General features: G+C 44.1%; 1 protein-coding gene across 1 annotated transcript in view; it reads right to left on the bottom strand.

Annotated features, from left to right (window-relative positions):
- LOC119736748 (receptor-type tyrosine-protein phosphatase kappa-like) overlaps positions 1–20,306 on the bottom strand; it is a 35,771-nt gene extending 15,465 nt beyond the window's left edge. Inside the window, exons 1-6 of the mRNA XM_038210759.1 lie at positions 20,198–20,306; positions 9,771–9,884; positions 6,982–7,001; positions 1,903–1,975; positions 1,162–1,395; positions 220–543 (exon numbers count right to left, since the gene is read on the bottom strand). Of these exons, the coding sequence (XP_038066687.1) occupies positions 220–543; positions 1,162–1,395; positions 1,903–1,975; positions 6,982–7,001; positions 9,771–9,884; positions 20,198–20,306 (874 nt within the window). The remainder of the gene's footprint in view (positions 1–219; positions 544–1,161; positions 1,396–1,902; positions 1,976–6,981; positions 7,002–9,770; positions 9,885–20,197) is intronic.
- Positions 20,307–21,648: the final 1,342 nt, after the last annotated feature.

Here is a 21,648-nt window from a genome sequence, read left to right as displayed (position 1 = left end):
ATGAAATCACAAAACATCGCAATAATGAGTAATGACCATGAAAACTCACCTGTTACAATCTTTTGTGAGGAAAACTTCCCCAGCTCCATAATCTGTAAATACAACTAAATAAAACCAGTGAGCGAAGAAGAGCAAAGACAATAGATGGATGTATATTTGAAATAATAGGCAGTGCTTGATATCCGACTGCAACGTTTCCTTGCCGTCATATCAGCTTACCATCTTTGTTTAATATGATTGTCTGTATCCTGGTCACATTTTCATTTTGGACAGCTTGAGCGTAGAACACACCCGTTCGGTCAATCCCCGCTGATTCAGGTAACGTACTGGACAGTGTAACTGCACATATCGTCTGTGGATCATCCACAACCATCGATCCTGCTGGTAGTTCGACATTGCTACCTCCTGTGGTCAGTTGTCTGCCGAAGATTATCCCAGCGGAGGCATAGTTAGGACCCTTGTAAGCTTGGATGACTGCAGCGTCGTCTCCAGTCTGGCCAATACGAGCGGGGTTAGCAACCAGAGTAAAATCTACACCGATATCTGGGGAGTTAAATTGATACAAAAAATGTTTAAATATACTGCCGTTGCTGCCTAGGTCTGCTCGAGTGGGACAAATAAAATTCTCATCAAAAATCTTTAAAGGATTTTTCTCGGAAAACAAAACATATCAAGGGATATTGCTTGCAATGTTTCACATAGTAAGCGCACCACTCAAATAAAATGTCCTCTTTAGTTTAATATACTACATTTGAGGTTGTGGCACTTAAATGTATTTTACAATTATTTTAAGCCGTTTCAACGTTCTCATCAAAATGCTATAATGAATTATTCAAATCCAATACAGGAATGTAACGAAAAATATATATTCCATCAATAAAATATTCCAAAATGCAACACTCTTGGGAATTTGATACTCTTGGTAATCCGTTAAAGATTCATAGTAGCTAAAAATGCTAAATATTTCATCATATTTGAAGTTTGGAATCTGTTGTTGAAAGTTATATATTTTTATTTCCCCGGCAAATTTTCATTATGCAAAATGTTGAAGATATTAAATATATCGTGAACCACGATGTCATTTTCCTCGTAACTATAAGACGAATCGTCAAAACAAATTATTATTCTGTCTTTGCTTGCAAACATTTGCATTCGTCTTACCTTCAACAGTAGAAGTGTCTTGGATTTCCACCACCATGACTTCGGCCAGGCTCAGAATACCATTCGTTTTTTGCACACTGACGTATCTAGCGGAGACGATGGGATCCGCGATGAAATCAATCGTTGCTCCGTTAGTTGCCTGAGTTCTTCTGACTGCATCTCCTATCTGTGTGTTCTGTGAGAAATCTGATGGATCCAAACCAGCCCGCACTACAGCACCTGCCAATCTTTTACCTGCAAGTAATTAATTTTGTAACGCCGTAAAGTAATGGGAATTATTTGGACCCACGGGCTTTGCACGTTCCTGGTTATTCAAGAACCCCAATAATGGACTCTATAAAGTTAGATTTGTTTTAATATTTATTTTTTGTTGGTAAAAAGCTTTAATCAACAGTTTTGTGTTTTTAGACGTTTTAAAATGTATTTCTCGAAAAATTTATTTCGAATCTCGTATTGTGCACAACCGATTTCCGACTAAAAACATTTACCCTCGGATGTAAATGCACACCTGAGTTAGTTTGGTTAAATTGAATTAATGACAAAACGCATCACTTTTATGTTTAACATAAATTCTGACTGAACTGCACATCGAAATAGCCCCATATCTGGAAAGGAAATGGATTGTTCGTATATACACTGCGATAAAAATTGGATGGATAATGCTGAAGGCGAACGCCAAAATGGAGAATTTTGTTTTCCAATCGACGAGCGTGGCTTGGAAGACATGTATAGAAAACTTACCATAGCCATCGACTCTGTTGATTATTGTAATTTTCTTCAAGCAGTAGATAGCTTCAAGATCTACTCTCCACCACTGATTCGGGGCATCATCTATAACAAATAATATATCCGTGCACAGTACATAATTACCTCGTCCCAATGGCGTGAATCTGTGTCGGCGAGTGGGGGACTGTGGATGACCATACGGCAAAACCCAGACAATCGTCAAATTCGAAATGTACACGACATCCATATTTGTTGGCTTGCACAATCACAGTGGACATCAATTCATTACGTCAAAATCATCCGTAATTATGAAATTAATCGAATGTGAGATATTGTGTAACCCCTGTAAATTCATTATGCGGGGCGTTTTTAGTGAGACATTTTTCGGTTATTCGTTTTGATGTGTTCGGACAATGTGGCCCTCAGCAAAAGGGATGAATGACGGAAAGAACCAAATTCAGAAGCTTATATAATACAACATCTCTGCTGGAATAAAGGACAATAAATGATTATTTTGTGCAATTTTCTATTGCAATTGATACAAATTACAATAACCCCTTTCCGAAATAGCCTAAATAATATCTGTTATGCAACACCTGAATTAATCCCCGTCATTGGTGTGTCGTTGATCACGTGTCATTGAAGTATTTGTCCCAACCCACGGCCCGGCCGCACGGCAAAAATAGAAGATCCATTCCACGGTAAATAGAAGTTCCATTGCACGGTCACACTTTTGACGTCACCCTTTTGGATTCATTCAGGTTTTTTTTTATAAAACAAATAATGAATGTTTTATATTCATGCAGTGGAAATAGTAATTTTATTCAGTGACTGATGGTGTAATGTACCATTCAAGTCCACTTCTGGGACTCTCTTACCTGTTAAGCCTTACATTTGCATATTTCTCGCCCAAGGCTCCCAATCGCTAGCGTTTTATACCACAGTAAATAGCGCTTTCAGCGCCCAGGCCCTCTGTACCCTCATCAGTCTGGTACCCTCGTCCTCTTTTTCTCTAGCGCTCACACGAGTGAGACGTAGTTTTCTCAAGCTCCCGAAGAATTTGCCTTTTCCTTCCGTATATTGCTAAGTATCGATTAAAGTAACATTAAAATTAGTTGTACCCAAAGTGTGTGTCGTCTTTTCATTTTTTTGTGAAGAAAAATACCACTCCTTGGATATATTTTTGCTGTTTTCGTTACTGGAAAATCACCAGTTCCATCGGTTCGTTGTAGAATCATGGCAGAGTCACGCGAGGCTAAGCACGTCATTACTCCACCTAATTTTGTTATGTGCGGCGCTTGTCGCTGCATTAAACTCCGGGCACGTGTGGACGCTCATGATTTATGCCCACGTTGCCGTTCATGCACCCCAGAACATACATGCGAGGTATGCCATACTCTGGGAGAAGACGAATGGGACGCAGTTTCGGCTTGGCTTAATTCACGGTCGCCATCGGTGGACTCGGCAGTGAGTAATTCTCCCGGGTCATCACAACGCAAACGATCGACCAAGAAAAAAAAATCGGAAACACCTAAGTCGTTTACCGGGGACACGCTTTCCGGGCCTCTGGCCCACGATAAGAATACCAAACACGCTGGGGGTGCGCCTTCCGGGCCTCCAGTCCCCATGCGTACTTCAGACAGCAGCCGACCAAGCCACCCATGTACCGGAAACACGCTTTCCGGGCCTCTAGCCTCCGGTACACCGGGCGCAGGGAATAGGGCTACACCTGCCGTGCCTCTAGCCCCTACTCCCGGTGAAAAAAAGCAAAAAATCGGACCACGCCGCCGGGTCCGGAGCTATGCCTTCCGGGCCTCTAGCACCGGTGCCCCGGAGAGGGATAACATGGTGGCTCCTTCCGGACCCCTAGTCCCGACTTCCGGCAAAGCGTGCGGTAAGAAAGTGGGCCGAATCGGGGACGAGCAGACGTCCTCCGCGCACTTAGCCCCCAGTGCCGGAAATATCACGCTGGACCGAGATGATCCGGATAATTTCCGGGATACAGATCCGACCAGGATGGAAACCAGGTCGCCCGGGACTCACCGGAGCCGGAGAAATACTGTTTCGAAGGGTAAGCATCGCCATCACAAGAAACCCCGGCGCCGTTATTATAGCTCCAGTTCCTCTTCGGTGGAGTCCGTCTCGAGCTATTCTTCGGGCTCCCGACGCTCGCGTCGCCGGAGCTCTCGATCTAACAGCATAAAACATATGTTGTTACAGGGTTGCAGCAGTTATCGGCCACGATAACATCGTTTGTTCCTAAACCGACTGGGCAAACTTCGGTCAACGAACCTATTACTGTTAGCCTTTCAAAGGATCATGAGTCAGGTGATCAGATGTCAGTTTTTCCCTCCGATAATTTATCTTCGGATTCTGACAACCGTCCACGTCCCCGTGCAGCCGTAGACAAACAATCGGCTTCAGCTGAGGGTCACAAAGATCAATCCGCTGAGCCCGAGTGCCGGGGGGGAGGGCGAAATGCCTAAAATTCCCACGGTCGTCTCGTCCAACGACGAGTCTGCCATTTCGTTACCTCTTTCCGCTTCTGACCAAAGATTACGGGTATTGATGAAAGACATGGTCAGAGTGCTCAACATATCATCGGCCGACGAACCGACGCCAGATGAAAGTGGCCGCCGATCCTACAAAAAACGTACGGGCCCGGCTGACTCCCGGACTCAGGATTTCCCGGTCTTTCCGATTGATCGATCTTGTGCCAATCGGATCAAGACATTAGCGGCGGTAAGCGACGAAGGATACACGGCCGTTTCGGGTACCGCGGTCTGATTTTGAGGAATTTCTTTCAGTCCCGGCTATGTCAGATAAGGTCAAAGATAAAATCGCGGCTGATTCTACTGGCCGTACGTCACGTAAATCTCCATTTGTCAGCCGTGAAAGAAATAAAATGGAGGACACTCTTGCAAAAGTTGACACAGCATCCCGAGCAGGGTTGCGAGTGTCTTGTATTCTGCAGCTTTTGTCTGAGTTTCTTGTCTATTCTTGTGAAGCAGACTCTCCGGTATCTCCTGAGACAACAGAACCAGCATTTCGTTGCTTGGACGATTGTCTCCATATTTGCATCGACCAGTTTGTCCGAGTGTCCATGTGTGCTACTACAGCTCGTAGTGCCAATGTTCTGGATGCCATTTTTCTCCCATCCGAGGGAGCAAGGGCACGCCTTGAATCACTTCCCCTTTTGGGAACAGATTTGTTCAATGGGGAGTTTCAAGAGGCCATGGGGGCCGAGGCCAAACGTTTGGAGGCTACAGACAAAATAAATCTGCGAAAGCCTACAAGCGCAAGCACCACATCTGTTAGGGGGAATAAACAACCTGCTAGTACTGGTAGCCAGCGGTTTCCCCGTAAGCCTTTGAAGCCCTTTCGTGGGCGTGGCCGTGCCTTCACATCCAAACCTAGTCCACAGGATCCGGATAAATTAAATCCATCCAGTTCATCCACCACCGGGTCGCGAGAGCGCACCTTTCGACCCTCATACACTCCCTAGCCTAAATCAAGTTATGGAGGCTACCGCCGGGGATCCTTGCGTAAATGACTATTCAACTACTACGGCCTACTACACCGGGCCAGTAGGAGGCCGTCTCAGACATTTCGCAAGGATTTGAGCCGTTTTCTGTCAAGACAAGTGGGTACAGGACACCGTAAGGCAGGGGTATGCATTAGAATTTACAAGCACACCCCATCGGGCTTTACTCCACATCCAACTCCTATTCCAACAGACAAGCAAAAACGCCTTGCACTAGAAAACGAAATTCAGACCCTACTCCATAACAGGCAATTCACCTGGTTCAACGGGGAGATACCAGGCACGGATTCCACTCGTCATTCTTCCTAACACCAAAGAAGAACCCCGGCGAGTGGCGTCCCACACTGAATCTGAAACCCTTAAACAAGTATATACGGCCCAAAAGATTCAGGATAGAGACGCTGCGTACAGTCCTCGATGCTCTAAAGGTATCAGCTTGGGCATCCTCACTAGTTACAGGATGCATACCTACACGTTCCAATTTCAAAGGACCATGTTCATTTCCTGCGGTTTCGGTACGACGGGAAAACTTACGAGTTCAGTTGCCTTCCGTTTGGTCTTTCAACAGCCCCAAAGGTGTTTACAAGAATAGCAAAAACTGTTGCATCAATTCTGCGGAAAAGGAACATTCAGATTTTTGTTTACCTCGACGATTGGCTCGTCGTGGGCTCAACCAGAGACGAGACTCTAAGGGCAATCAGTCTAACGCAAGATCTAGCAGTCCGGTTGGGCTTTCTGATAAATCAGAAAAAGTCTCATCTGGAACGGCCAGTCTATTTAGGTGCCGAGTTGGATCTCCTGCAGGGCGTTGCTGTGCCTACACAGGAAAGAATTCACAACCTAATAGAGTGAGTAACACTTTTCCTGCCTGCCAAAATAGCCCCGGCCATAGCATGGTTACGTCTTCTGGGGCTCATGGCCAGTATGGTGGACATAGTTCCGTGGTGCTGACTAAGGCTGCGACCCATTCAGCTCCATCTCCTTGCCCACTATCGGCCAAAACTGCATTCAATAACTCATCTCGTACCAGTCGTTCAAGATATTCAACCACATCTACGTTGGTGGCTGAATCCATCCAACCTCAACATAGGTCTGTCTTTCTTTTGAACAACCAAACCGAAAATGACCTGAATGACGGATGCTTCCGACCACGGCTGGGGGGGGGGCATCTCGGCATCGGCACAGAATCAGTTGCGTGGAATTGGAACCCAGACAAGAGGATCCTCCATATCAACGTCCTCGAGCTACTGGCTGTCAGAAAAGCACTGATGCACTTCCAGCGCAAGATAAAAGGGCACGCAGTGCTAGTAAAGTCCGACAACTCCACCGTTGTCTCCTACATAAACCGTCAAGGAGGCACACGGTCCCCTCAGCTTTGTCTACACACTTGGGATCTCCTAATGTGGTGCATCACGAACGACATAACGTTGACGGCACTTCACATTGCTGGCAAGCTGAACTTCATTGCAGATTCTCTCTCCAGAGGGAAAATAATCCCGACAGAATTGACACTACATCCAACTTTAGTCCAGAACATTCTTTCCAAAGGCTCGATCGCCCGCACACAGATCTGTTTGCGTCGGCCTCCAACAACCATCTGCCGGTATACTGCGCACAAAGTCCCGATCCCCATGCGTGGGCAATGGACGCCCTTTCCATAAGCTGGACAAACATGTTCGGATACGCATTTCCACCAATCTCTCTCCTTCCGAAGGTCCTGAGGAAGATAGAGTCGGAACATTGCAAAATAATCCTCATCGCCCTATTCTGGCCCCGTCAGCCTTGGTTTCAGAAGATAGTCAATCTTCTGATTCACACACCAATAATACTGCCTCGGAGAGTAGATCTTCTGGCTCAACCCCGCTCTAAAATCCTACCGCCAGAGCCAGAGACACTTCACGTGACGTGTTGGCTATTGTCGAGCAGTCTATCCGAGCAGCAGGACTTTCGGCAAATGCTTCCACCATTGCTGCCCAAAGTCGTAGGGCCTCAACACGACAGTCATATAACAGCCCACTACGACATTATTATACATGGTGCAGAGATAAGTCTGTTGATCCATCCACAGCATCTGTAGGACAAATCAGTGATTTCCTCATGGAACGGTTTACGCAAGGCCTCTCTGTTTCCACAGTTCGAGGCTACCGTTCCGCAATAGCGGCAGTTCATACAGGTTTTTCTGACGGATCACCAGTTTCAAACAGCATCCTCTTAAAACATCTGCACCGGGGTATGTTTGTCAGTCGCCCTCCGCGACAACGATACCTTCTTGGGACTTGGGGTCAGTTCTGTCGGCATTGACGAAGCCGTCATAATTAAATGAGCACCTTGCTAACGCCTCTCTGCTAAACTTGACGTTAAAAACAGTTTTCCTGATAGCAGCAGCTACAGCCAGGAGACGCAGTGAGTTGCATGCCCTTACCATAGAACAGGGTCATGTACGATGGGAACCACATGGAGTTCGACTGATTCCTCATAAAATGTTCCTGACAAAGAATCAGTCATCAACTTTCCAACCATCTGATATTTTTATTCCGGAGATGAAACCTCAATCCGAGATGACAAACGCTGGTGTCCGGTTCGGGCCCTCAAGTGGTATTGCTCCCGAACTAAGCCTCTCAGGGGTGAGACCACCCTGCTGTTCATTACGACAACTCAGCCTTATTCAGGGGCATCACGGGACACGATCTCCCGATGGATAGTTAGGACAATTGACCCTTCTGTACCAGATTGGCCTACACATTCAGAGAACACTGCCAATGCTCATGACACAAGAGCATTAACGACATCATGGGCATTTTTGAAAGGCGTTCCACTACCAAACATTCTACAGGCAGCTGCTTGGAAAACGCCATCAACCTTCGCCTCGTGCTACCTGAAGGACGTTCTAGTCTCAGAAGGTCAAACGGGACGAGTAGCTCGGCTGTCATGGCATCTCATACCAACCGTCAGGACAGGTTGACTGCCTCCAACACCTAGTCGACTGGAACTCCATATACCTGTAGTAGGTGAGTTCTTTTCCACATACTTTGGTAATATCTACCTATCAATTTTTGTGAGGACACGAGGGGACATACCAATCTAATCCTGGTAGTGCTTAGAACAGTAGTACCTATGGCAGCCTCGCCCTAGCCCTCCTCCTATAGACGGTGCTAATCTATGCAAATGTAAGGTTTAACAGGTAAGAGAGTCCCAGAAGTGGACTCCCCAAAATCAAAGGTGATTTGTGAGTCCATGAGGGGACGATACTTACCTGATACTTACCTCCCACCCTCCTTTCCCCACTTGGGGCTCAGCTGGCAGGGATTACTAAGTGCTCGCGATAGAGATAAAGAGGCGAGGGTACCAGACTGATGCGGGTACAGAGGGCCTGGGCGCTGATGGCGCTATTTACTGTGGCATAAAACGCTAGCGATTGGGAGCCTTAGGCTAGAGAAATATGCAAATGTAAGGTTTAACAGGTAAGTATCGTCCCCTCGTGGACTCACAAATCACCTTTGATTTGGGGGATTCCATTTCACTTCGACTCGTGGAATGGAAAATTCTATCTGACACATTTTGAAGTTTTTATATTAAAATCCCGCATCTAAAACTTGAGCTTCTATCCTAAGAACTGAGAAGTAATGAAAAATATATGGTGGAAAGGCAACCTTGTATGTCACACTGCCAGCATGGGCGTAGATCACTTCTGCATAAAGTTAACAAGCATTACATTCACTGTGTGGACTTCCGAACAAAAGAGGTCCACATAATCCAGGTAGCAGCGACGTTGTGTGGACTTGCCCACGTCCACACAGTGTTTCCCCCTCTCTGGAAAACAGGTTTAGAGGCATTTTGGGTTATTAGTCGCAAAATGAAGAGGAACACTCAAGGGTATCATAGTAAAAAAAAATGAGTTGAAAGATTTTTCACAGTGTGCGTAAAATGATTTTTTTCCCACAGGTTTTTCTTAACTACACGAAACAGAGAAATGTCCACACCAGGTATGTAACGTAAACATATATGGGTAGGTTGGTTATCCATTCAGACTGAGGACATGGGACAATGGGATGTGAGCGATTTCAATGGGCTCGAGGACCCAGGTCCTCGGGAGATTTTCGTGTGCTAACCTTAACGTGTAGTAACCTTGGGAGCTGTTGAGAAAAAGTTGCAGTACAAACAAAAGGGAACAAAAGAAGGAAAGGGGCAGGTCCTCATGTGTATAGTAGAAACGAGCTGGGTGCGTGTGTATATGTGGGGATGTCAACACCCCCGTCCCCACCTGAATACCTGATCGGCGCCCATTATTACCAGTATATAACAATGCATGATTCCCATTTTTAAAAGAAATAACGTTTACTTGTGTATGAAATGGTGTATAAATTGCCATCTACTGCATTCTCCGGAAGCGAATCAGCTGAATCAGTAGTTGTACTCTGATTAGTCGGCTTGTCCCGCAGATTGAGGGCCAGACCTGTGTTAAAGGATATGATTAAAGTAAACAGTGTCCATACTTTCAGTTCATATAAGAATGCATTTGAAATTCTGCCACACACATATGTAGCGCGATATGAGACGGAGGGACTCTTCTCCTTTGTGTTGGTTATTGTGTTACCAGAATCTCAGGAATTCTTTTGAGATATATATAGGTGGTGTGTTAGGTAACAATTGTCTAGGGTTTACATAGGGTATAGGGAGATTTTTTTTTTTGGGGGGGGGTACCCCTTTGTCTCATATCGCGCTTGGTATACCCACACGAAGGCGATTTCGTAAAGCCTCATTCTCATTCTTGGGACAGCATCAAGACGGCTGTATACACGAAATATATCAAAAACAAATTGTATTGCTTTGTTTAAGATTCGCTTTAGAATGATGACAGGTGCATTTCAAACAAGTATCTGCTACTTTCGTACAAATCGCTCTAATTGTTTTTCCCAGGAATGTGAAGATTATTGTCAAATCATTTTGTCTCGAGTCCGCCTTGTGGGGAGACTACAAAAGGAAACCTTTTCAACGTTTACAACGTGGAAACCCTATTTGCTAATGTTAACACTTACTTGGGGCCCTTGGGTACAATAATATGTATCAAAATAGCTATTTTAGTTCCATGAAATTTTCAATTAATCTTGAATTATAGGGCTGTGTGCATGGGAGTCACCGGATTTTTTCCGGGGGGCAAATTTTTTTTTCCAAAAAAAATCCTTAACTTTTTCGTTATATTCTTTATTCATAATTTTTCCGAGCGTGAGCAGGGGAGCATTTGCGCTACCCCCACCCCCCATCAAATTAACATCAATATGGCTCCGCACCTCTTGTTCCTTTTTTCCCCTCTTTTTTTGGTTTTGTTTTCGGGGGGGGGGGGGAGTGCCCCCTTGCCTCCCCCTTGCGACGCCCATGGCTGTGTGGTAACTTCAGTTTCCCCCACTTAGCATAAACAAAAGAACAAGTGGTAACAGTCGTTGTCTACCAATTTTATTTCAACTGTAAAGTAAACTTTCCAGGCAAATCATTGATAATTTCCAGTTATCAATGATACATTTCGTGACCCGCATGTAAAGAGTTATGCGCAAAGCCTACGGAAATATGTTTTGCACTTTCAATTTCATGTGTGACATAAAAAAACCTATAATCTGAATCACAGTCTTTCATTTTGTATAGTCATGTAACAAAGACAGGTATCCGTTCGCCGCGTGCAGCTCAGGATTTGCGCTTCATACATTTTGTTGAATTCCTTTGATGCCTTTCTGGTCGGGTGTACATTGCAGGTACTGGTGCGCGTATTGGGTCTTAGAACTTGTAAGTGTCATTCAAACCTATAATTTAGTTGCTTTTGATAGTTTGCTCTTTATAAATGTGTGTAAATAGTTATTTGATTTATTGTGTATTAAAACAAAAGTAAATCCGGGAGGCACCCCTGAAGTCTGCCGAGTGCTTGCTGGTTGTTATTCTTTTGGTCGTTCGTGGCCCCACGCCCCGCCCTGCTTGACCCCACGCCCCGCCCTGCTTGACCCCACGCCCCGCCCTGCTTGGCCCGTTACAGTCACATACATGTAATAGGCAACCTCGTCCCCAGTGCTTCTTTGTTTCCAGCCTCGTTCCCAATAGTAAGCACTGGATAGCAAACTTTCTTCTTGCATGTATCTTGATTCGATACCGCAATTGGCTACAAATGGATTTATATGGTGCACTTGGTGTTGTTATTCACAACGTGCAGTACGTATTTTCGCGATTATTCGTCCACGCCTTCTCGAAAATATGCATTTCTTTTTCAACTTGTTCATATTAATATGAAATGTGATACTGCATGTTGTCTCGTTAAGATCGTAACAGTTTGATTTCAAAAATCGTGTTTTCGTAACTCACGCCATGCTCGCGCTGTAACGAATTGATTCTGTTTATACCCCAGACGCCGCATACAAAAACAAACAAAAATGCAACGCACAGGCAGGCACCAGACTATTCTCATTTACATACGTGTTCAAAAATCTTGCACATGCAAATGATCCAATACCAGGGTGAGAGAGCAGGTAGTAGCTGGCGCGTTCTGCTTGACACCCTGGGGACGAAGTTGATGTACTAGGTTCTTACACAGCCGGTCTAACAAGTCTTATCATGTGTCATAAGCACGCGTGATAACGGGTTTACCACACTCTGAGAACACGCTAGCAAACAGACAAACTTGCAACTACAGTGTGTATGATTTTTTTAAATATACATTTAGAGAATTTTTAAAAAAATACTAGCTCCTATTTTCTTTAATAATAACTTTATTTACGCTTCAAGAATGATTGAGTATTGATTTGGAACAGCCTAAACTTATTCTCCAATGATTATGTAAACGAGTTGCATAATCAATGAATCATAGGTTCCAATTAACTATTGATTGGCAAAGAACAATAGGTAAGTTGGCCAACAGAGAGATTGCTGTCATGTTAATCTCCTTTCATCCACTTTACTGCAAATTGGACCACATTGACATATCATCCCCTGTCCATATCTCTAAATGTAGGTGTCCGAATGAAATAGAGAAAACAGCATTGTGTTGATAAATAATCATTCTTTAAGAGTATATAAGTTGTTATTAAACACAATAGGAGCTATTATTTGTATTTTTTGTTTTCCCTACATGTATACATGTTTATCTATATATATAAGAGAGAGTTTAACTCGGCCTCCGAGACGATGTTTGCTCATGAAAGGATCCGAGACCGCGGGCTCCCGCGGGCTCCCGCGGGCTCCCGCGGCGCCAAAATCGCTCCACGTCCGTGGAAAAATGCGGAGGGTGTCTTCCGCCGGGTCGGACGCTTCGGGTCGTCCTGATTTTCCCGTACGGACCGGCGATCCGTTTAGTCGATTTTTCGTGACTGCGTTTTGCGCAGGAATTTGCCGTCGTGTGCGCTTTCACGTTGACTGCCTGGCCGCCCCCTGTTCTGGCTTTTTCTGCGTGTCTAGACTGTGCGAGGTCAGCGAGGTCAACGTAGGGGTTGCGTTTACGTGTTCTACTCGGCCATTCTGCAAAAGCGTTCACCAAATTGTGGATGGGGTGACCTTGGTAAAATATTTTTTCTCCATGGTGCGTGGCCACCAAGTGCTCCTATTCTTTCATATGCTTCGCTTGCCGCCCCTGCGCCGAGTGCAACGAATACTCAGAAGGACTACACATTAAGTATGCCTTGCGCGGTCTGACCAATCGAAAGTCTACACTGCGTAGTATTTCCGGGCTATGCAAAACTGTCGATGGCAACGCGTACTGCAGCCTGCTCCACACCCTGGAAACGAGGTTGGGTCTACGGTGCTCGCTATTTGAAGCGCAAGCATGTGACGTGTAGAGTGCTGTTGCTTCCATAATGTGTTTACAGCTCCATGCTTCCACCACCAAGGCTGAGCGTTGTGAGTTCGCTGCCCGCCACGTATAATCATGGAGGAATAAGAATTCCTCCATGGTATAATTCAGTGTCGTGTTATAATTTCGGGGGTCTGTTTTAGGTCAACGAAGGATCGCCGCGGTCTCGGATCCTTTCAGAAGCAAACATTTCTCGGAGGCCGAGTAAAACTTGCTCTTATATATAGATGGTTGAACCAACTTGAATAAAAGTTGAATCGCAGACGGTCTCGCAAATTGTAAGAAGTTCAAGTTTACGTTTGTTGAAGAGTCCAATACTGAAACTTAATTATGACCTTCCTCCATGATTCAGACCGTTTGTAATTTTTTGGTAACACTCAACATTTTCATTTTAAATGACACCTTCACTTTTTATTGCATTATGATTTATTGTCAAACTGTACAACCAGCCTTCGCCTGTGTACTACAGTAACCTTTTCACTACGTTTTCCAAATGCGACTGCCTCACAAAAAGCCAATTTAACAGACGAACGGCAACATTTACAGACAGTTGCCATGGTACATAATTATCATGTGCGTAAATCGACGGGGGACAGGGGACCCCCCCACACACACACACTTTGAGGGGGGACATTGTTTGGTCCCCCCCACACTTTTTCTTCCCCGAATAAAAATATTGTAGCCTACAATAATGATTCTAATGCTCAGAATACATGTAGCTGATTCAATTACTCAAAACTCAAAACTTTCACAGATGATCTTTCGCTCAAATTGGTTTTAGTGATCAGAAATTGCCTCAGATCACACCACAGAAATTGCTATTCTTTAACTGCATGTCTCACCAACTATATCCCCCATTTACATTTAACTCCCCACATTTTCATCCCCAACACTACGCCCTACCCGATCTATGATCTGGTAAACCAGCTTGTACACTCTATAAAGCTGATCTAAGCAGTAATCGGCAAGGTGCAAGTTCGTGATTTTTTAAAAGTCAAATGTATGTGTTTATATTTTATACAACACCTGCATTAATCCCAGTCATCTGATTGGTGGATCGTTGATCACATGTCATTGAATTATTTGTCCCGCAATTATTTGGCGCACAGCGCACAGTGCAATGGAAGTCTATTGCACGCTGAATAGAACTTCCATTGCACAGTGTCACTGCCGCTGGTGTGGTGGTGGCGCTGTTTCAAATCGAGATAAATTGAATATGATTGTTCTCAACCTGTGGAACAGTTTGCATAAATTAAATATGATAAACTTGTCGAACTTTTCAACAGTTTTTTACCCGAATAAATTGGCTATTAAAAGTCAACCAATCAGATGACAAGGATTTATTCAGGTGTTATATAAAACAAATAAAGAATGTTTCACGTTCGTGCAATGGAACAGATAAATTGTAACAGATAAAATGTTCCATTCCACTCGGCCTCGCCTCATGGAATGGAACATATCATCTTCACCTCACGAAATTATTCTTACCATTGCAATCACAAACATTCATTATTTGTATAATACAATGTACTGAACTAACAGCGACCGCGCTTTGATAGATGACGGCAAATCGAAATATTTTGTAAAACATGATAATGAATCAATAGTGTGTATCCAGCTTTTGATGTGTGTGGGTGTGTGTGTGGGGTGGGGGGGGGGACCGCACTCGCCATTCCGCATCGAAATGTAGACATGTGTTTTTTTCCCCCAGACACTTGGCCTCCAAAATCAAAAAGCAAGAGAGGGGGGGGGGGGGGCTGGTACCCGTCTTCCAAAAGGCGACACTCTTCGAATCTGACCATTATTATGCATACTGGCAAATATATGCCCATTTTCACAGCACATTCTAATGGAGCTTGTTTTTGTTTTGTTCATTATAAGAACTCTATAATCTTTTATGGAAATAGTTACTCAAAAAATATCTTTCAAAAAAATCCGCCGGGGGAAAGGTGCCCCCTGCCCCCCGTCTGGATAGGCCCTACGCCACTGGATAATGGCAACCCAAATGGTTAACAATGAGATTTTAAGAGAATGGTTCATAAATATAGAGTTTCCACACTAGACGCGGCAAAAATCTCTATCAAGTTACAATGTTCGATTTTATGGTTCTTTAAAAAAATGTATAACTTGGCCTTAAAAACTGTTCAGCAGGGCTAATGTGAAGTACAAAAATATAAACTTCAATATCAAAATTTCCAGCATATTTTTGAATGTTACATAGGTTGCATCATAAATCACAAACTAATTGGTGCATTAAAAGTGGAGCGCAACACTTGAATAATTCACAAATTCATGATTATACGGAAAAACTGAAGAAGCTACAACCGCTCCCGAAAACCCACAAATACATTCGCAATTTAGGGCCAAGCGAGAATTCTGAGCAGTTGTACAGTTCTCTTAGGGTTTAATGATAATAATGAAATATTAAAATGTTATATCCGGTTAGCCATTGTGAGAGATAAGACTAAATTCACTCAAAATCCTACCTTTATTGGGGAGTAAGACAGCACACAAGAACAAGGCCGGCAGCACGACGTCTCTTAGGCGGCAAAGGCACAATGACGCCATGTCCTCATCTACAAGTGAATGTTTCCTTTTCTCATGGACAATTGTTGTGATCAGTGCTTCAGAAGGAAACCAGAAAATTCGACGATCCTTATGTGTCACCCGTGTTCACTATCTTGTGCAAGAAACAATGTAACTGCGTATACGGCAGTATAGTTTATTTACGGAACCTTTGTACCGTGTTGTACAGTTATCATGTACCCTTACAACAAAGCGGTTGTTTATGGTGGCCCTAAAGGGACATCGCATATCGCAAACGTGTGCGCATACGTATGCGATGTCGCGAAATTTATCGCGAATGTGTGCGCACACGTATGCAATGTCGCAAAATTTATCGCGAATATGTGCGCACACGTATGCGATGTCGCGAAATTTATCGCGAATATGTGCGCACACGTATGCGATGTCGTGAAACAATTCGCGAATATGTGCGCACACGTATGCAAATTTGTTTGCAATGTCGTGAATTTTATTGCATACCTTGTCGCATACCTTTCAGTAAAATTCCTAATGAACTGGGGAGTTGTAGCAGCTAGTCTGGAATCTAGACGTTCTGTTAGATATAAATAGGGTCTGACTAATAAACCTTCGCGCGCACGCTGTTCCTCGTGCAATCGTTACTACTAGTACTAGTACTGTCGAGTGCAAACTTGCTACTTCCGCAACTTTGAAATTTCAAACTTGCGCGCGCAAATTTCAAAGTTGCGCAAGTAGCAAGTTTGCGCTCGACAGTACTAGTAGTAACGATTGCACGAGGAACAGCGTGCGCGCGAAGGTTTATTAGTCAGACCCTATTTATATCTAACAGAACGTCTAGATTCCAGACTAGCTGCTACAACTCCCCAGTTCATTAGGAATTTTACTGAAAGGTATGCGACAAGGTATGCAATAAAATTCACGACATTGCAATCACATTCGCATACGTGTGCGCACATATTCGCGAATTGTTTCACGACATCGCATACGTGTGCGCACATATTCGCGATAAATTTCGCGACATCGCATACGTGTGCGCACATATTCGCGATAAATTTCGCGACATCGCATACGTGTGCGCACATATTCGCAATAAATTTTGCGACATCGCATACGTGTGCGCACATATTCGCGATTAATTTCACGACATCGCATACGTGTGCGCATATATTCGCGATAAATTTCGCGACATCGCATACGTGTGCGCACATATTCGCGATAAATTTTGCGACATCGCATACGTGTGCGCACACATTCGCGATAAATTTCGCGACATCGCATACGTATGCGCACACGTTTGCGATATGCGATGTCCCTTCAGGGCCACCATAGTTGTTCGTGTAGAATTAATATGTAGCTCCACTTAGTTATTTCCTGGTTGAAATAATTCTTAAGTTACTAACTTAAGGCCCCCCCAAAAAGTCTCCGGTTTCTGGTATGCGCGCGCGTCGCCGTAGCCATGATGTCTCAAAACCGCCAAACTCACTGGTTTGACTGAAATCCTGCTGCTGCACAGTTTTAACGTGTTTTTAGATGGGGTTATGATCGAGAATAAGCTTTATGTGGCCTCTCTAGACTCCCATATATTTGCACTAAGTTTAGTCGGGCACCTTTTGCAGTCATCAGCCGACATTTGAAGCAAAAAAAAAACAGGTAAAAAAAAAGAAGAAGCCGTGTCGCCGCACCACTTTTTGGGCAAGCTCTCCATACCAGAAACCGGAGACTTTTTTTTGGCCTAAATGATTATACGTTTGTATTTGACACGAGGCTCTATTATAACAAAGGGTTCCTTTCTTTCAGTGTAACCGACAGAATAGGAACCTAGGCCTCGGTTCACAAAAAACGGACCCGTTTTCTGCAGTACGTAGTTCGTAAAGTCCCTTGCACCTGCTTCAAAATGCAATTCTAGATATTTGTGTGATAGTTGATTGGGCATGAAACCGTCTACATTTAATTAACCACTTCGGTAGTACCCCGCGCGACTTAGAGGTTCACGTCAAAGGTCACGACTCTGCGGGGTACACTGTTATTTCGGTTGTGTAAAAATCAAACGGTTGTGTACTATATGAACCTTGCAACCAGATGCGTAAACAGTTGTTTATACAACTTGCGTAAAATATTACACAAGTTGTTCATTTTCTTTTTACACAACTGGTTGCTAGGTTCATATAGTACACAACCGAAATAACAGTGTAAAGACAGACATGACATGACTGATGACGTACATGTAATAAAGGTCGCTGCTTACTTTTGGTTAAAAATGTACATACATGGCACCAACCGAAATTAATTTTAGAAAGTACGACAAAGAACCTTGCCTTGAAGATCGATGCTTATCCCGAATGTTCTATACTTAATACATGCACATGAAATCGTCGTCGGATCTAGGATGCCAGGATGGGGATGGGACTGGGGTGGGTCTTTGCCATTAAACGAAGCTATATATAACACAGGAATGAACCAATGCTTTTAAGGTAAGGAGACTTTTGAATAGGAACAGTAATTGTTTCTATTTTGCGGGGGCCTTGCGACGGCTGTTGCACTTGAGTCACAAAACATTCACAAAATCTTGAATATAGAATCAGGGATATAGTACAGGTGCGGTGTTCTATGTTGCATACTATTATTATCAGATTGTAAAACCATATGGAATGTAATGAGTCCTTTAAACAGTGTACATGCATTGCGGGCAGGCCTTTATTTTCATGTTGCTCATGATTTTGTTATAAATTTGTTATTGTTTTAATTTGGTCTTCATGGGTGGATCTTATATATAGTGGAAAGACATAAAATCTGAAATGTATTAACGATTCAGGGAAACCGCACATAGCTAACTAAATTCGTATAAAAGTGGTCTTGAACATTGTCCCGCGATAAGGCTTCTGCATAAGCGGCTTTGAAATCAACGTTTCCGCATTGCAGTATTATTAATGCTTCAACTCCCTATGTAAATGCAAAACAAACCGAAAGTTTACTTTACTCTAAAGTTTCTATTTCGTCGGGTTGTTCAAGCTTAAGTTATCTTCCTGTTGTTCTTGGTCTTGTTTTTAGTTTACACAATGTGTATGTATGATTAACACGATAACTATAATTACACGCATCTCTTCAAATGCACAATATCAAAACGAGGAAATAACACTGTGATGAATGGATGCTATTGTGTACGAGAGTTCAGTGGCGGTTCTGCGGGGGGGGGGGGGGGGGGGGGCGGGGGCTTTAGCCTAATTTGTCTAGCCCCCCCCCAAAAAAACCCCAAAAATTCCATAAAAAATGCGCTAGCAATATGTATGAATGTGACGTACATGCGAACGGTCTCCCCCTCAATAAATAGTCGTGAGAAGGGTGCATTTGTACACTTTTAGTTAATATTGTGTGCCCGATTGAAGGTTTTTATCAGCGCTCGCCATTGAAAATATGGCAGGACCGCCCCCTCCCCGCCCCGTAATGATTTTCGGAGGCCTAAGTGTCCGGAAAAAATAACTGGTCTACATTTCAGCACGCCTCCCTAAAACAATTTCTGGATCCACCCTGCAAGCCTCCCCCCCCCCAAAAAAAATGGCTCTAGAACTGCGCCTGCGGGAGTTTGTTTCTAGATTCAATATGGGACGGGTACGAGCGAAACACGAATAAAGAGCGAGGATGAGGATCCTTTAATACATGCCCTTGCAGGGTCACCGCGGTTGCGGTTTAAATGCCTGTGGCGGATCTACTCTGGTTAGGAAGGGCGTCTAAACTCCCCTCTTGGGCCGCCCAAAAATAGGACAATCCGGTAATAAAACACAGCAAATGCTTGCCAAACCCCCATTTGGCAGCTACCCCCCCCCCTTGATCCAAACTTTGATCCACCCCTGCATGTTAGTGTGACGTCATTTCAATTCAATCATGCGTAGCATAGCACGAACGGAACCGGAAGCTAACGCACCTCGAGCGTTTATCCAATGGGCGCTAGTTATCAGTGGTGTGCGTGCGTGTATGACGCTTTTAGGCCAAAAAAGTCTCCGGTTTCTGGTATGGAGCTTGCCCAAAAAGTGGTGCGGCGACGCGTTTTTTTTTTTTTACCTGTTTTTTTTATGCTTCAAATGTCGGCTGATGACTGCAAATGGTGCCCGACTAAACTCAGTTCAAATGGGAGTCCAGAGAGGCCACATACAGCTTATTCTCGATCATAACCCCCTGCAGCAGCAGGATTCCAGTCAAACCAGTGAGTTTGGCGGTTTTGAGACATCATCTTTTATTGAAAATTTCATTTTGCCGACGCGCATGGCTACGGCGACGCGCGCTTACAAGAAACCGCAAACTTTTTTTTGGGCCTTACTAACGAATTGGATACCCTTCCACGGATAACCCACCCTTCAACGGAGCCCAGAGCTACAAAACCCATGTAGCTCTATGCACGGAGCTACCTCTACGAATCACTGTCAGCGCGTACGTCCCCGCGTATTTTCTCTGGGCGTGGACGTGCTCTAGACAGTTTACTGATTCGGATGCAGCCTGTGTTATGTCAAAATTCATTTTTCCGGCCATGGGTGTTGGCGAAGGGGGGCAACGGTGGCGCAGCCCCCCCCCCCCCGAAAAAGTAAAACGAAAAACAAAAAGAAAACAAAAAGAAGAAAAAAAGGGGCAAAATGTCCCTGCCCCCCTCTAAAACTGATAAATCGAGAATATGTTGAGAAATGCAGGAAAATATGTTTCCCCCCCTCTAGAACAAATCCTGGCGACGCCCATGTTTCCAGGTCTTGCACGAAACTTTACCCGAAACCGTTCGTTTATTTAGCGCCACTGCGCATGTCTGTCATCACGCGAGGAGCCAGGCGCGAGTAAGCTCGGGGAAGTAATCGAACGCACTCTATGTGGACATGGAATGGTTGACCCTAACCCAAGTCACCAATTCAATTGGTCCACATGAGGTTCCGGACCAGTAATAAGCCTCTGTACTGATGACGTCACATGTGCACTTTCCTATGGAACTAGTGGGGGCCCCGTGAAGGCAGTCCGCGGCGTTTTAATGGCTTTACTCACAGTGGTCAATACTGAGCCAGTATACGATGGATTTCAAAAGAAAACAAAGATAGAAGATAAGACTTTGAGGAGGGCGGTATTTCAGTGTGAGCCGATCATATCTAATGACTTGCGGTTCCTTTCCTACGAACATGGCGCAAATACGCGGAGAGAAAAGGGCCAGCATCAATATTATATAAATTGTGAAAATCGTCGCATGGGGGCGCTGCGCGTAACAGTGAGATAGTGTGCAACCTGTGAAGTCTCAAAAGGGATATAGCAATGTTTTATGCCAACAAGTCCTGTAGTGCATACAACATGTTCATTACGTCTATAGGACTTGGGATAGAAGGGGGAAAAGAAGAAATAAAAAACCTGAACAAAAACAAAAGCTGTTTCGGAACTCTGTAGAAATACATGCAGTAGAACACCATTTAAACATCCGATGTCAAGATCCATTCCAAGTCTCTTCATACATTGCATAGAAGCAAAACCTATAGGAGGCTTGTAATTTGAAATAATTTCAACATGACTGTGACGGATGTTTACATTGATTTGAGCAATAATAAAGTGGAAAGAAATTTGCTAAATTGAAGTCTTGATTGATAATACAATGTACAGGGAGATAGCTATTGGATTGACTAAGTAAAGTTGCTTTATTCTTTTTGTTTTGGTGGCAGGGTTAGACTGGACTGGGGAGGGGGAGGTGGCAGATGTTTATTTCTCCTATATTGGCGATTGGGGGATGCTAAAAGGACATAGTTTTCGTGAGGAAAATCCTGAGAATTAGTGTAATTTTTACAGTCCTCAAGACATTTTTTAATTAAAAAAATTGGACCTTGCCAAAACAAATAGA

The sequence above is a fragment of the Patiria miniata genome, unplaced genomic scaffold (assembly GCF_015706575.1).
Source record: "Patiria miniata isolate m_02_andy unplaced genomic scaffold, ASM1570657v1 HiC_scaffold_3, whole genome shotgun sequence".
Classification (NCBI taxonomy): Eukaryota; Metazoa; Echinodermata; class Asteroidea; order Valvatida; family Asterinidae; genus Patiria; species Patiria miniata.
This window is presented reverse-complemented; position numbering and strand designations above follow the sequence as displayed.